General features: G+C 38.8%; 1 protein-coding gene across 1 annotated transcript in view; it reads left to right on the forward strand.

The window, feature by feature from the left end:
* The window catches only part of OXSR1 (oxidative stress responsive kinase 1), a 271,596-nt gene that overhangs the window by 207,875 nt on the left and 46,130 nt on the right, over positions 1-17,591 (forward strand). The window contains exons 7-11 of the mRNA XM_053713780.1: positions 1,813-1,914; positions 3,134-3,267; positions 5,299-5,347; positions 13,973-14,038; positions 16,482-16,604. Of these exons, the coding sequence (XP_053569755.1) occupies positions 1,813-1,914; positions 3,134-3,267; positions 5,299-5,347; positions 13,973-14,038; positions 16,482-16,604 (474 nt within the window). The remainder of the gene's footprint in view (positions 1-1,812; positions 1,915-3,133; positions 3,268-5,298; positions 5,348-13,972; positions 14,039-16,481; positions 16,605-17,591) is intronic.

The raw sequence follows: 17,591 nt of genomic DNA on the forward strand, positions 1-17,591 counted from the left end.
TTATTGTTTAAAAGATAGATAACGCCTTTACTACCCATTCCCAAGCTTTGCACAACCAACATTTTTATATTGATATACTTTATAACATTTAAACCTCTACATTTCTGCCTGTCACTAAGCCACTAAAGACAGCCTCTTATCACATGCTTTATTTACTTTTCACAACAGGGTAGTGCTAGTTCATGTGAGCCCTATAGATAACATTGTGCCAACGCCGTGGATTGTGGCAGACACTGCACTAATTGAATAAAATGCAAGTCAATAGTAAATAAAAAGTCATGTGATCAGGGGGCAGTCTGCAGAGGCTTAGAAACAAGGTAATCACATAAAGTGTATTAATATAACAGTGTTGGTTATGCAAAACTTGGGAATGGGTAATAAAGGGATTGTCTGTCTATCTTAAACAATAAAGAAATTGGAGTTGACTGTCCCTTTAAATAGTAACAGTATTTAATTTTGTAACCTGTAATGGCCACTAGAAGGTTAATTTGTAAAGGGTTAATTGATGTGTGCGAGGGGGATTTGTGTATTTGATGAGCTCAGTTGATAACCAGTGTGTGCAACACATTGGATTTTGTTTTGTTGGTGCAATAGATGATAAAAGTGAAGTTTTTGTAAGATATTTGTTGTGCTGCGATTTCTTTCCTTGAGACTATATTGTCTGGGAGCATGTCTGCAGCCAATCAGAAGGTAATATGGCTGCAGTTCACAAGTTGTTTTTTTGTTTTTATACATTTAAACAGTGACATTTGCAATAGGCAACTATGCCTTTAGCTTTTTTTTTATAAAAATGACATCACAGCCAGTTTTACAGGTGTGTTTTATTCACTTCCGACAATTTAGTGATGGGCTCTTTTATTATTAATAGCAAATATATTGTGAATACTCGGGTACATTTTTTCTTCTAGCTTACTTGTTAGTAGGTGCTGTACATTTTAGTTTTCTTTAACTCCCAGTATTTTGGTTGGTGTTGAGCCTGTGATTGTATCAGCAGGGCAGCAGCTGTTAAAATCTCTGGATTATTGTTTTTTATAAATAAAGTTTGTAGGTAAAGATAAGTTAATAAACTGATTTCAAAGTGAATAATAATTTGAAGGGATTTGTGCACATATTAAAGGGACAGTACACTGTAAAATAGTTTTTATATTAATGTATTTCAATGCCTTATTATTTCAGCTGAGTATAAAATATTTGAGAAATTGCATTTTCAGGTTTATTTGTATATATGAAGTAGCTGGTTTTGTGCTTTTAAACCACAGCCTATTACAATGGGTTGAGCCTCAGGTAATATCAGATCTCATTATGTTATCACTTTGTGTACACACACTTACTTCCTTATCTTATATCTGTCTGGAAAACTAAAGCTCAATACAATGGAATGGAAAATTATCATTTTATTACTTAACTATCCTGCTCCCCACTGTGAGTGTAATTTCTTCTGCTGGCTGTGTTTACTTAGGCTATTCAATAGCTGAGACTCTAGTATCAAAACTTTCAGTATAGGTTGGGAAACCACAAGCTAAATCAGCTATTTCAAAGGCCAAAATAGGGGTAAAGGAGCTACTTGTAAACAATTAAATACACTCCAGTAGATAAAATGGATAATTGGGAACAATTTAAATGGGAGAAATTTTTTGGGTGAACTGTCCCTTCAAGCAAGATAAAGCTCATGAAAAGTAGGTACATGGTGTAATACAATTTAAAAGAAATTTGAAAACAAAACATAGATTGTGTTTGAATCCACTTTTATATATATATATATATATAAAAAAAATGAACTGATAAAAAGTTGTTTTTCTTTTGGACTTTCAGGTTAGAGGGTATGATTTTAAGGCAGATCTATGGAGTTTTGGAATTACAGCTATTGAACTAGCAACTGGAGCAGCTCCATACCATAAATACCCTCCAATGAAGGTGAGACTTTACATGTTTTATTAAAAAAAAAATCTATATCTATCTAGGCTAGATTACATGCAATTTGCAAATCAATATCCATGATACTTTATATTCAGTTGTTTTGCTTCTTTTTGATCTTTAAAGGGACAGAAACCCCTCCCCCCCACCAATCTAGAATTGTTAATGGAGTAAATAAGGCATTCTACTGTAATTTTGTTTACAAACCCTGGTTGTTTTGTACTTTCTCTTATCACCTCTGCTGAGACCAATTAGTAGCCGATATGTAGCAGGGTTAAGTTTGTAAAGCTTGAAGTGTGCCCTTCAGATTCCCAAAATTAGAAACCCCATAATTTCAGTGTTTAAATTACAGGAAATTGAGGGGGGGACACATTTTATGATTTATTACAAAGGTTTTTGTTTTTTTTTCTACTATGCATAATTAAACATTGCATATTAAAATCTTAATGCATTTTATGTCCTTTTAATAAAACATTTTGATGAAAGTTACTATTTCTACTGTGTGTCATGCATAATTCCACAACTCCCTCACACACGGTTTCTAGTGGATTTATGAATATGACTAACAAAACGATATTTCCTTTTCTAGAAAATATTAAAAAAAAAACAAAAAAAAAAAAACACCCTGTTAAGTTTTGCATGTTGAACATAGTCTATGTAACCAAAAAATAAATACCAGTTGTATTTAGCAACATCATAGTTAGTTTAAAGGGACAGTAAAGTCATTTTTTTTTCATGATTCAGAAAGAGCATGCAATTCGCTTCTGTTATCAAATTCGCTTCATTCTCTTGATATCTTTTATTGAAGAGTAAAACTATGTAGTCTCAAAAGCGCTCAGGAGTGTGCACGTGCCTTTAGTACCGTATGGCAGCAGTGTTTTGCAGCATTGTATAACAAAGCTACAAATGTTGCAATACACTGGAGCCATTGAGTATTAGACACGTGCACACTCCTGAGCTCTTATGAGCCTATATAGTTTTACTTTTCAATAAAAAAAAAAACCAATAAACAAAGCAAATTTGTTAACAGAAGTAAATTAGAAAGTTGTTTAAAATTGCATGCTATATCCAAATCATGAAAATGTAATTTTGACTTTACTGTCTCTTTAATAAATCAGTTTAGTTTACAGTATTGTTATACTGAAGGCCACATCAGCAGCGAGTTATGATCTCTAGTTATGTAGAGTTGTGAATTGAAAACATTGTAATATCATTTTAGGTGTTGATGTTGACGCTACAGAATGATCCCCCAACTCTGGAAACAGGTGTGCAGGATAAAGAGATGCTGAAGAAATATGGGAAATCCTTTAGGAAGATGATCTCTTCGTGCCTTCAGAAAGACCCAGAAAAGAGGTAAGAGGGGCCATGACTTTATTCCCACCATAGTCTCTTTTTTTTTTTTAATATCCTGTTTTTTTTCTCAAATACTTTCTTTCTCTTGTAAGGTGTATCCAGTCCACGGATTCATCCTTTACTTGTGGGATATTCTCCTTCCCAACAGGAAGTGGCAAAGAGAGCACACAGCAGAGCTGTCCATATAGCTCCCCCTCTAGCTCCACCCCCCAGTCATTCTCTTTGCCGGCTCTAAGCAATCGGAAGTGTAAAGTGAATGTGGTGTTAGAAAAGGTTTTACAAGCAGTGGTGCCTTCCGTTTAAGGTACCTGTCTTGTTCCCTCCCTTCATCCGTGTCCTAAAGCTTTGGTATTGGTACCCCACAAGTAAAGGATGAATCCGTGGACTGGATACACCTTACAAGAGAAAACAGAATTTATGCTTACCTGATAAATTTATTTCTCTTGTGGTGTATCCAGTCCACGGCCCGCCCTGTCATTTTAAGACAGGTGGTTTTTAATTTTAAACTACAGTCACCACGGCACCTCCTTTTTCTTCCCAACCTTCGGTCGAATGACTGGGGGATGGAGCTAGAGGGGGAGCTATATGGACAGCTCTGCTGTGTGCTCTCTTTGCCACTTCCTGATGGGAAGGAAAATATCCCACAAGTAAAGGATGAATCCGTGGACTGGATGCACCACAAGAGAAATAAATTTATCAGGTAAGCATAAATTCTGTTTTTACTGTGTACTCTGGTGTCACTTAAAATGAGGGTACAGCCGGTGGGCCAATCAGGAGCAGGTATGCATGTATATGCTCCAATCACTATGTTCTTTTCTGGAACGGCATGGGGTTGCTCCACGAGTTCTGACTCAAGTCAAAATTAAACTTTCATGATTCAGATAGAGCAGCAATTTTAACCCCTTCCCGCCCTTAGGACGTTCTATGCTGTCCTAACTGCACTGGGCTTTAACGCCCTTAGGACGGCATTGAACATCCTGACCTTTTGGCTGTACTGAATGTGATCGCGGACTGGAAGGTATGCCTAGCGTCATAATCACTCTCCCCAGACACTATTCCATCATTCAACACACGAGAAAGCTTGTTAGATTGCTTGATTTCACTTTTTAACTTATTTGTTAACTTATTTGTTTACATCGGAACTTTGTTCCGATGTAGACAAATAAGGCTAGTCGGGAAGGGGTTAAACAACTTTCCAATTTTCTTCCATTAACAAAACGTGCACAGTCTTTTTATATTTACACTTTTTGAGTTACCAGCTCCTACTGAGCATGTGCATGAATATTTGCATTTGTGTTTGGCTGATGGCTGTCACATAAAACAGGGGAAGTGGAAATAAACATAACTACTCATTTGAAGTTCAGACTAATTGCATTGTCTTTTTATCATGCATTTGTTTATTATGCAAATATACTGTATTTACTGGTCCTTTAAAAATAACCAAAAATATATTATCCATATGAGCAACAATTAAACAGATTAAAATATTTTACGTGAAAATAGTTTAAACGGTTTAAAACCCTTGGATGCAACTAAAGCAGGTTAATGTCCCTTAGATATTTTTTAAGTTTTGATTATTTCTTTATTTACATCTGGTCTTATATTGAGTTGTTGCAAAGTTAAATTGTTTACAATGTTCATCAAAAATAAAAATACAGATGTCAAACGTAAAAAATATTATGGTTCTAGATTAATAATTGCAGTTAGCAAATATTTCCCAAATAAACAATTGCAATGTATTTCCACCTCTATATCTATCTATCATCTATCTATCTATCTATCTATCTATCTATCTATCTATCTATCTATCTATCTATCTATCCTGTTTCGTTAGCTGCCAAATGCGGAAGGAGGAGGCCGCTCATGGCATTCGGCTCTCTATTTAGATGTCCACCCCTGTTCCATTACCACAAACTGATTTTTCTTATTTTTGGGGACTAACGGTATGAAGAATTCTGCATAGAAAGTCACCTCAATAGAAGATGCTAATTTTCAGCTAACTAATCTTTCCCTTTTTATGTTTTTCTGTAGGCCAACGGCAGCAGAGCTTTTAAAGCATAAATTTTTCCAGAAAGCTAAGGTATGTTTTTAGTTGTTCTTATTGGGTACTCGGTATTAGATTATTAGATACATTTGTGGCGATCTGTCAACAAATACATCACTGGCAGAGGATAATCTCACTATAGTAAAGCTAGTTAGTTGAAATTAAAAAAAAACAGTGTACTATGCTCCCCCCCGCCCCACTCCTCTCTAATGTTTTCCCAATTGTTTACTGATTTGCCTTTATTTTAACATTGGAAATAGCTGTTTTTGCCTTTTGTGTCCATGCCTATAATGAAATTGTCAGTACATAAGTACTTGTTATACAAAAGATATATAAACAAAAAGATTTAGAACAAATCACACTCAAGGGGGTGTGGGGGTCAGAGCTTTTACTAAAATGTTTGTTTCTCCTGTTAAGTGTGGTCAGTCCACGGGTCATCATTACTTCTGGGATATTAACTCCTCCCCAACAGGAAGTGCAAGAGGATCACCCAGCAGAGCTGCTATATAGCTCCTCCCCTCTACGTCACACCCAGTCATTCTCTTGCACTCAACTAATAGATAGGATGTGTGAGAGGACTGTGGTGATTATACTTAGTTTTTATATCTTCAATCAAAAGTTTGTTATTTTAAAACAGCACCGGAGTGTGTTGTTCCTTCTCAGGTAGAATTTGAAGAAGAATCTACCTGAGTTTTTGTATGATTTTAGCCGGCGTCGTTAAGATCATTTTGCTGTTCTCGGCCATCTGAGGAGTGAGGTAAACTTCAGATCAGGGGACAGCGGGCAGGTTCACCTGCAAAGAGGTATGTAGCAGCATATTATTTTCTGAGGAATGGAATTGACTGAGAAAATACTGCCAATACCGATATAATGTAAGTTCAGCCTTAAATGCAGTAGTAGCAACTGGTATCAGGCTGTCATGTATGTATATTTACACTTCAGTATTCTGGGGAATGGCACTTCACTGGGATAATACTGTATGCATTAAAATTTTTTAGCCTAACTTGCAGTGGGAACGACTAGCAACAGGCTTTCTAATGACACTTCATTTATTTGATGTTAAACGTTTTGCTGGCATGTTAAATCGTTTAATTATCTGAGGTACTGGGTGAAAAATTGTTTTGGGCACTGTTTTTTTCCACTTGGCGGTAGTTTTATTTAATTTAAGACAGTTTCTGATCTCCCTCACTGATGTGTGTGAGGGGGAGGGGCCTATTTTGGCGCTTTTGCTACGCATCAGAAATTCAGTCACAAGTCTGTTTTCTTCCCTGCATGATCCGGATCGTCTCTACAGAGCTCAAGGGTCTTCAAAAATTATTTTGAGGGAGGTAATCACTCACAGCAGACCTGTGAGATTGTGCTTTGACTGTGATAAAAAACGTTTTTATTATGTACATTTTTTCTGCTGTGTAAGGGTTTGTTATTCATTACTATGGGGGCAAGCCTTTGCTAAATTGTGTTTTTACCGGAAAGAATTTGAATTTATAATTTCTCCGGTTCATTGTTACTCATCTGTCATAACTTTTTTCTGTGCTTCTTAAAGGCACAGTACGTTTTTCATATTACTTGTAAATTGAGTTGAAAAGTATTTCCAAGTCTGCTAGTTTATTGCTAGTGTGTTAAACATGTCTGACTCAGAGGAATATCTCTGTGCTATATGTGCTAAAGCCAAAGTGGAGCCCAATAGAAATTTATGTACTAATTGCATTGATGCTACTTTAAATAAAAGTCAATCTGTACAAATTGAACATCATTCACCAAACAACGAGGGGAAAGTTATGCCGACTAACTTGCCTAACGTGTCAGTACCTGCATCTCCCGCTCGGGAGGTGCGTGATATTGTAACGCCGAGTACTTCAGGGCGGCCATTACAAATCACATTACAGGACATGGCTAATGTTATGACTGAAGTTTTGTCTAAATTACCAGAACTTAGAGGTAAGCGTGATCACTCTGGGGTGAGAACAGAGTGCGCTGATAATAATAGGGCCATGTCAGATACTGCGTCACAATATGCAGAACATGAGGACGGAGAGCTTCAATCTGCAGGTGACGGTTCTGATCCCAATAGAGTGGATTCAGACATTTCTAACTTTAAGTTTAAGCTTGAAAACCTCCGTGTACTGCTAGGGGAGGTATTAGCGGCTTTGAATGATTGTAACACCGTTGCAATCCCAGAGAAATTATGTAGGCTGGATAGATACTATGCGGTACCGGCGAGTACTGACGTATTTCCTATACCTAAGAGGCTTACAGAGATAATTACTAAGGAGTGGGATAGGCCCGGTGTATCCTTTTCCCCCCCTCCTGTATTTAGAAAAATGTTCCCAATAGACGTCACCACACGGGACTTATGGCAGACGGTCCCTAAGGTGGAGGGAGCGGTTTCTACTCTGGCTAAGCGTACCACTATCCCAGTGGAGGATAGTTGTGCCTTTTCAGATCCAATGGATAAAAAATTAGAGGGTTACCTTAAGAAAATGTTTGTTCAACAAGGTTTTATATTGCAACCCCTTGCATGTATTGCGTCTGTCACGGCCGCGGCCGCTTTTTGGTCAGAGTCCCTGGAAGAGACTCTTGACTCAATAACTATAGATGAGATTTCAAACAAGCTTAAAACTCTTAAGCTAGCTAATTCATTTGTTTCAGATGCCGTAGTACATTTAACTAAACTTACGGCTAAGAATTCCGGATTCGCCATTCAGGCACGCAGAGCACTAAATCTAAATTACTTAACATACCTTTTTTAAGGGCAGACCTTATTCGGGCCCGGTTTGAAAGAAATTATTGCTGACATTACTGGAGGTAAGGGCCATGCCCTACCTCAAGACAGAGCCAAACCTAGGGCTAGACAGTCTAATTTTCGTTCCTTTCGTAATTTCAAGGCAGGAGCAGCATCAACTTCCTCTGCACCAAAACAGGAAGGAGCTGTTGCTCGATACAGACAAGGTTGGAAACCTAACCAGTCCTGGAACAAGGGCAAGCAGGCCAGAAAACCTGCTGCTGCCCCTAAGACAGCATGAAGTGAGGGCCCCCGATCCGGGAACGGATCTAGTGGGGGGCAGACTCTCTCTCTTCGCCCAGGCTTGGGCAAGAGATGTCCAGGATCCCTGGGCGTTAGAGATCATATCTCAAGGATATCTTCTGGACTTCAAAGCCTCACCCCCAAAAGGGAGATTTCATCTTTCAAGGTTATCAACAAACCAGATAAAGAAAGAGGCGTTTCTACGCTGTGTACAAGATCTTTTACTAATGGGAGTGATCCATCCGGTTCCGCGGTCGGAACACGGACAGGGGTTTTACTCAAATCTGTTTGTGGTTCCCAAGAAAGAGGGAACCTTCAGACCAATCTTGGATTTAAAGATCCTAAACAAATTCCTAAGAGTTCCATCGTTCAAAATGGAAACTATTCGGACAATCCTACCCATGATCCAAAAGGGTCAGTACATGACCACAGTGGATTTAAAGGATGCTTACCTTCACATACCGATTCACAAAGATCATTACCGGTATCTAAGGTTTGCCTTCCTAGACAGGCATTACCAGTTTGTAGCTCTTCCATTCGGATTGGCTACGGCTCCAAGAATCTTCACAAAGGTTCTGGGTGCTCTTCTGGCGGTACTAAGACCGCAAGGAATTTCGGTAGCTCCGTACCTAGACGACATTCTGATACAAGCTTCAAGCTTTCAAACTGCCAAGTCTCATACAGAGTTAGTACTGTCATTTCTAAGGTCGCATGGATGGAAGGTGAACGAAAAGAAGAGTTCTCTCTTTCCACTCTCAAGAGTTCCCTTCTTGGGGACTCTTATAGATTCTGTAGAAATGAAGATCTACCTGACAGAAGACAGGTTAACAAAGCTTCAAAATGCATGCCGTGTCCTTCATTCCATTCAACACCCGTCAGAGGCTCAATGCATGGAGGTGATCGGCTTAATGGTAGCGGCAATGGACATAGTACCCTTTGCACGCCTACATCTCAGACCGCTGCAATTGTGCATGCTAAATCAGTGGAATGGGGATTACTCAGATTTGTCCCCTACTCTGAATCTGGATCAAGAGACCAGAAATTCTCTTCTATGGTGGCTTTCTCGGCCACATCTGTCCAGGGGGATGCCATTCAGCAGGCCGGATTGGACAATTGTAACAACAGACGCCAGCCTACTAGGTTGGGGCGCTGTCTGGAATTCTCTGAAGGCTCAGGGATCATGGACTCAGGAGGAGAGTCTCCTGCCTATAAACATTCTGTAATTGAGAGCAGTTCTCAATGCTCTTCTGGCTTGGCCCCAGTTAACAACTCGGGGGTTCATCAGGTTTCAGTCGGACAACATCACGACTGTAGCTTACATCAACCATCAAGGAGGGACAAGAAGCTCCCTAGCGATGATGGAAGTATCAAAGATAATTCGCTGGGCAGAGTTTCACTCTTGCCACCTGTCAGCAATTCACATCCCGGGAGTGGAGAACTGGGAGGCGGATTTCCCAAGTCGTCAGACTTTTCATCCGGGGGAGTGGGAACTTCATCCGGAGGTCTTTGCCCAAATACTTCGACGTTGGGGCAAACCAGAGATAGATCTCATGGCGTCTCGACAGAACGCCAAGCTTCCTTGTTACGGGTCCAGATCCAGGGATCCGGAAGCGGTCCTGATAGATGCTTTGACAGCACCTTGGACCTTCGGGATGGCTTATGTGTTTCCACCCTTCCCGATGCTTCCTCGATTGATTGCCAGAATCAAACAGGAGAGAGCATCAGTGATTCTAATAGCGCCCGCGTGGCCACGCAGGACTTGGTATGCAGATCTAGTGGACATGTCATCCTGTCCACCTTGGTCTCTGCCTCTGAGACAGGACCTTCTGATCCAGGGTCCCTTCAAACATCAAAATCTAATTTCTCTGAAGCTGACTGCTTGGAAATTGAACGCTTGATTTTATCAAAACGTGGATTTTCTGAGTCAGTAATTGATACCTTAATACAGGCTAGGAAGCCTGTTACCAGAAAGATTTACCATAAAATATGGCGTAAATACTTATATTGGTGCGAATCCAAAAATTACTCATGGAGTAAGGTTAGGATTCCTAGGATATTGTCTTTTCTACAAGAAGGTTTAGAAAAGGGTTTATCCGCTAGTTCCTTAAAGGGACAGATCTCAGCTCTGTCCATTCTTCTACACAAACGTCTGTCAGAAGTTCCAGACGTTCAGGCTTTTTGTCAGGCTTTGGCCAGGATTAAGCCTGTGTTTAAAACTGTTGCTCCACCATGGAGTTTAAACTTAGTTCTTAACGTTTTACAGGGTGTTCCGTTTGAACCCCTTCATTCCATTGATATCAAATTGTTATCTTGGAAAGTTCTGTTTTTAATGGCTATTTCCTTGGCTCGGAGAGTCTCTGAGTTATCTGCCTTACATTGTGATTCTCCTTATCTGATTTTTCATTCAGACAAGGTAGTTCTGCGTACTAAACCTGGGTTCTTACCTAAGGTGGTCACTAACAGGAATATCAATCAAGAGATTGTTGTTCCATCCTTGTGTCCTAATCCTTCTTCAAAGAAGGAACGTCTTCTACACAATCTAGATGTAGTCCGTGCCCTGAAATTTTATTTACAGGCAACTAAAGATTTTCGACAAACGTCTTCCCTGTTTGTCGTTTATTCTGGTCAGAGGAGAGGTCAAAAAGCTTCTGCTACCTCTCTCTCTTTTTGGCTTCGTAGCATAATACGTTTAGCTTATGAGACTGCTGGACAGCAGCCTCCTGAAAGAATTACAGCTCATTCTACTAGAGCTGTGGCTTCCACTTGGGCCTTTAAGAATGAGGCCTCTGTTGAACAGATTTGCAAGGCTGCAACTTGGTCTTCTCTTCATACTTTTTCCAAATTTTACAAATTTGACACTTTTGCTTCTTCGGAGGCTGTTTTTGGGAGAAAGGTTCTTCAGGCAGTGGTTCCTTCCGTATAAGATCCTGCCTGTCCCTCCCGTCATCCGTGTACTTTAGCTTTGGTATTGGTATCCCAGAAGTAATGATGACCCGTGGACTGACCACACTTAACAGGAGAAAACATAATTTATGCTTACCTGATAAATTCCTTTCTCCTGTAGTGTGGTCAGTCCACGGCCCGCCCTGTTTTTTATGGCAGGTCTAAATTTTTAAATTATACTCCAGTCACCACTGCACCCTTTAGCTTCTCCTTTCTCGTTGGTTCTCGGTCGAATGACTGGGTGTGACGTAGAGGGGAGGAGCTATATAGCAGCTCTGCTGGGTGATCCTCTTGCACTTCCTGTTGGGGAGGAGTTAATATCCCAGAAGTAATGATGACCCGTGGACTGACCACACTACAGGAGAAAGGAATTTATCAGGTAAGCATAAATTATGTTTTTTCATTGTTCTCTCTAAGTATTGGTCTCACTGTTTATATGGTCAGAGGTAAGATAAGGAAGTCTTTGTGTATATTCTGTATATCGAGAGATAAGACAGTGAGGTCTGCTGTTCCTGCAAGCTCAGACCATTTGACAGTGCATTGGTTAAAATTAACAGTAATGGCTATTTCATATACAAAAATAATCCTATAGCAGCTACTTCCCGTGCATTTTATAGTCTGCAGTACAGTAAATTTACCAGTTTTACAGTACACTGTTCTGTGCTAACCTGGGGTTACATTAATAATGACAAACCATAGTATACTATACTTTTATAACTTTTAGATTACAGAAGCTGCTCCCTCCTATTTCACTAATTGCATTTCTAAGCTCATAAGATTTTGACCTTTTATAAAATCACTGAGCATAATGATGATGCCCTTATATTGTGACCACATAACTGCAGCGCCATCTGTGCATACCCCGGGGGACTCAGAATTACACATGGCCGGTTCTCCATTGGCCCTCTTATCAATTAACACTGATTTTATTTTTCCTTTTGATAACTAAATGGGGACAAGGCTTTGTTTATTTGTGCCTTTTACCCTATAATAAAAACATATATATTTTTTTTTTATTAAAAGTTTTTTGAATCTGGTAAAACTGGAAAGTCTATAGTAAGGGTAGACAAATCTGTTAAAAATTTAGGAGCCAGGTCTAATTTTTTGAAGAATAACACAAAAAGTTAGGAGTCTGGTTTAATATTCTAGGAGCCAATGGCTCCCTGGCTCTTGGGTTTGTTGAGCCCTGGTCTAAAGAATAGAATTTTAATACATTCTGCCCACTGTTGCCTTTCATATGTGCAGTTCCACCCACACCAATTTTAATAATGCGTTTGTATTGCACAAGCAGGGCTGCTTTACCATTTGTGTAAGATTGCTGCCCAATTGCCCACTGCAGGAAGGTGCCTTCCAAAGGTTTAGCCCCCTGACTTCCTTGTATGGCAATTTAAGGCCTCCAAATAGCTACATCTGGATTCTAGTAGCCTATTGTGTGGAGAGACTGATTATTATTTTTTTAAGTGCAAACCATTGAGTAAAGTTGGATATGACTATACTATAGTATTCAGTGTGTTTATCAAACAATTGAGATATATATATAGTATAGTCATTTTTCAGACCTAAGGGGCATAATGCTGCAATAATGATTTTTTTTTTTATTGCACTATTGTTTGCATATCCCTATTTGTTTTATCTCACACAGTGGGGTTAAAGGGACACTGAACCCAAAATCTTTTCTTTCATGATTCAGAGCATGCAATTTCAAGCAACTTTCTAATTTACTCGAATTAGCAATTTTTCTTCGTTCTCTTGCTATCTTTATTTAAAAAAGAAGGCATCTAAGCTAAGGAGCCAGACATTTTTTGGTTTAGGACCCTGGACAGCACTTGTTTATTGGTGAGTTAACTTATTCACCAAAAATGGGCCGGCATCTAAACTTTCATTCTTGCTTTTCAAATAAAGATACCAAGAGAATGAAGAAAATATGATAATAGGAGTAAATTAGAAAGTTACTTTAAATTGCATGATCTATCTGAATCAGGAAAGAATAAATTTGGGTTCATTGTCCCTTTAAGCACATAGCTAAAGTCAGCTCTGGGGAACAGTGCACTGACAGTCCTGAGCTAACATAACCAATGACTAGCTGCTGTGCATGAATAGAATATTAACTATTTAGTCTTTTTGAAGGGACAGTGAACACCTTGTAATTACAAGACATTTCTGTTGTGATGCTGTAGTATATAACATATCATTCAAGTCTAAATGTCTTTAAAACAAATTAACAACTTTTTACTGCAGTTGTTTGTTAATAGCTAAACTCAATTTGCCATTTGTGTTATTTCGAGGAGCCTAGCTGGGCTTTAGTACACAGATAAAGCTAGCCACAGTCACAAAGTTAGTATAAAGTGCAATTGTTTGCAGTTGTTATCAGTTAAAGGCAATTAGGCAAATATATGTAGCAGTGTTAGCATTGATAGGTCATCAGGCTGCATTTCTGAGAATGAGAAAATTCTTATGAAAATTGAGTAATGAAATGATAGTGCCAAGTTGTTTCATAACTAAAACATTTTTTTTTAATAAAAATTTCAAGGTAGTAACTGTCCCTTTAAATAATGCTGTGATGATGTTACTAAGCCTCACATCATTAGCTGAATATGGCTTATTAGTGTTTGTGAAATATTAAGAAACAGGTCCCAAAAACCATTTCTTGCAATGTTTTGTAAATCTTAATCTAAACCTCTTGTTTGTTTTAGAATAAAGAATTCTTACAGGAGAAGATGCTGCATAAAGCTCCGTCCATTACAGAACGAGCTAAAAAGGTATTTGCTGCTTGGGCTTGTTGTGTTCTAAACATTAGATGCAGTGCTGGTTTATTTGCCTTCTTACGTTACTAATAAAATATTGGTCTCATCGGTTGTTTTAGTGAAACCCTTGATGTGCCGATTTCATTTCAACTTTTGTATTTTACAAAATATAGTTTTTAAATTTGGGGGTTCATCTCCCTTTAAACTGCCTATTATGCAGTATATATAGTAACAATTCATTTATAGTTTTTGCTGTAGGTTTTTCTTTTTATTGAAAAATTGCCTTTATTGTAAATTAGTTAGTTGTAAAGCAAATTAGTACTTTTTTTTATTTCTTCTTCTAAATAGCACAAACATTTGTCAGTTCCGAAAGGCTGTCTTTTCTCTTGTAAGATGTATCGAGCCCACGGATTCATCCATACTTGTGGGATATTCTCCTTCCCAACAGGAAGTGGCAAAGAGAGCACCCACAGCAGAGCTGTCTATATAGCTCCCCCCTTAGCTCCACCCCCCAGTCATTCTCTTTGCCGGCTCTAAGCAATAAGGAAGGGTAAAGAGATTGTGGTGACAAAAATGTTAGTTTTTATTTCTCACCGTTCCTTCTCCTTCCGCGTCTGATTGCCAGAATCAAACAGGAGAGAGCTTCGGTAATCTTGATGGGGCCTGCGTGGCCACGCAGGACTTGGTATGCAGATCTGGTGGACATGTCATCCGTTCCACCGTGGACTCTGCCTCTGAGGCAGGACCTTCTAGTTCAGGGTCCATTCACGCATCCAAATCTTCTTTCTTTGCGTCTGACTGCTTGGAGATTGAACGCCTGATTTTATCAAAGCGTGGTTTCTCTGAGTCAGTTATTGATACCTTGATTCAGGCTAGAAAGCCTGTCTCCAGGAAAATCTACCATATGATATGGCGTGAATATCTTTGTTGGTGTGAATCCCATAGTTACTCATGGAGTAAGATTAGGATTCCTAGGATATTGGCTTTTCTCCAAGAGGGATTGGAGAAGGGCTTATCTGCTAGTTCCTTAAAGGGACAGATATCTGCTTTGTCTATACTTCTACACAAACGCCTGGCAGATGTTCCTGATGTTCAGGTGTTTTCTCAGGCTTTAGTTAGAATCAAGCCTGTGTTTAAACCTGTTGCTCCGCCATGGAGTTTAAATTTAGTTCTTAAGGTTCTTCAAGGGGTTCCGTTTGAACCTATGCATTCCATAGATATTAAGCTTCTATCTCTTGGGCTCTAAGAGTTTCTGAATTATCTGCCTTACAGTGTGATTCACCTTACCTTGTTTTTCATGCTGATGGTTTTGCATACCAAACCTGGATTCCTTCCTAAGGTTGTTTCTAATAGGAACATCAATCAGGAAATTGTTGTTCCTTCTCTGTGTCCTAATCCTTCTTCAAAGAAGGAACGTCTGTTGCACAATCTAGATGTGGTTCGTGCTTTAAAGTTCTACTTGCAAGCAACTAAAGTTTTTCGTCAAAAATCTTCATTGTTTGTTGTCTATTCTGGAAAGCGGAAAGGCCAAAAGCCTACGGCAACCTCTCTTTCTTTTTGGCTGAAAAGCATCATCCGTTTGGCTTATGAGACTGCTGGCCAGCAGCCTCCTGAAATGATTACTGCTCACTCTACTAGAGCAGTGGCTTCCACATGGGCTTTTAAAAATGAGGCTTCTGTTGAACAGATTTGTAAGGCGGCGACTTGGTCTTCGCTTCATACTTTTTCCAAATTTTACAAATTTGATACTTTTGCTTCTTTGGAGGCTATTTTTTGGAGAAAGGTTCTACAAGCAGTGGTGCCTTCCGTTTAGGTACCTGTCTTGTCCCTCCCTTCATCCGTGTCCTAAAGCTTTGGTATTCGTATCTCACAAGTATGGATGAATCCGTGGGCTCGATACATCTTACAAGAGAAAACAGAATTTATGCTTACCTGATACATTTCTTTCTCTTGTGATGTATCGAGTCCACGGCCCGCCCTGTCTATTTAAGACAGGTAGTATATTTTTTGAAAAAAAACTTCAGTCACCACTGCACCCTATAGTTTCTCCTTTTTCTTCCTAACCTTCGGTCGAATGACTGGGGGGTGGAGCTAAGGGGGGAGCTATATAGACAGCTCTGCTGTGGGTGCTCTCTTTGCTACTTCCTGTTCGGAATGAGAATATCCCACAAGTATGGATGAATCCGTGGACTCGATACATCACAAGAGAGAAATTTATCAGGTAAGCATAAATTCTGTTTTTTTTTATAAATCACTGCAAGAAGCACATTTCTTAATGATCATAAACTTCTTATTGCTCAATGGTCGACAAATCTGTTTTAAATTTAGGAGCCAGTAAGAATATTTAGAAGCCTGACATATTTTTAGGAGTCAGACAGTGGTATTTGTATATAGATATATAGAGAATAATCCTATTTAGCTGGTTGTAATAAAAGAAAATGCTCTCGGCCTCTCCCAGGTTAGGAGAGTGCCAGGTTCCAGTGGTCGACTGCATAAAACTGAAGATGGAGGTTGGGAATGGAGCGATGACGAGTTGGATGAAGAGAGTGAGGAAGGAAAAGCTGCTGTGTTACAGCTGAGGGTGAGCACAGGTTTCATATTATCTAACTAGTACAAATACCCAAATCCGCAAGTTCAAAATCCAAACTTATGCTGAAATCCAAACATTTTGATTTAAAAAAAATTAACAATTAAAATGATCGAAAATTTAAATTTTCACTGCCTGTAAGTCGGTCTTCTCTGTCTGTCTTTGGTTTGGCTATTGTGATCTTAATGCAAATAATAGTGTATATTAATTAAAAACAACAAATATTACCTTTCCGATTACAGCACTGTAGTATGTATACAACAATATTACAACCGATATAAAACTACCTTTAGGTTATATGTATAAGCTGTACAGTGACATGTAAATATTGCCTAAATGACATAAGATATTGTTGTTTACACCTGGTCCCACCCCCTCTTCAAAACTGAGCCATTTTACAGATGGAAATATTCCAAAATACAGACTATTACCATATCCAAAACTTTTCCTGTCCCAACCAGTTTAAATAAAGGGTTTTCTATCTGTAACAGTAACATGTAAACGGAACCCACAGGCACTTATAAGTCTCTCCTTGTTCTCCAGCTTCACCAGTTTATTTTTGTATCTTTGTAGACTCTATTCCTTAGTGACTCAGCCGCATAACATAGGAAGTGTAGAAGCTGGAGAGGATATTAAAGACCAGTTAATGAATTTGGTCCAATTAGACATCATGATTATAATATTTATTAAAGTTCAGTAAACTATCATGGAGGTGGCACTCAGAGTAAAAGCATAATCCTTTATATTTTTTTGATAATAGTTATTAAATTAGTAAAATGGTCTTGTGTCCCATTCAAAAGAGTAAAACAAAACATACCATGTTTGTTTAAGGTATAGGACAAACCATACCGTTTGCATTTAATGTATTACATAGAACCATGTTGACTATGTTCATTCAAGGTATTATATAGACCATAGCATGTTCACTCAGGTTTATATTAAAGCCTTACCATGTTCATTCAGTGTATACCATAGTTGCTA

The sequence above is a fragment of the Bombina bombina genome, chromosome 5 (genome assembly GCF_027579735.1).
Source record: "Bombina bombina isolate aBomBom1 chromosome 5, aBomBom1.pri, whole genome shotgun sequence".
Lineage (NCBI taxonomy): Eukaryota > Metazoa > Chordata > Amphibia > Anura > Bombinatoridae > Bombina > Bombina bombina.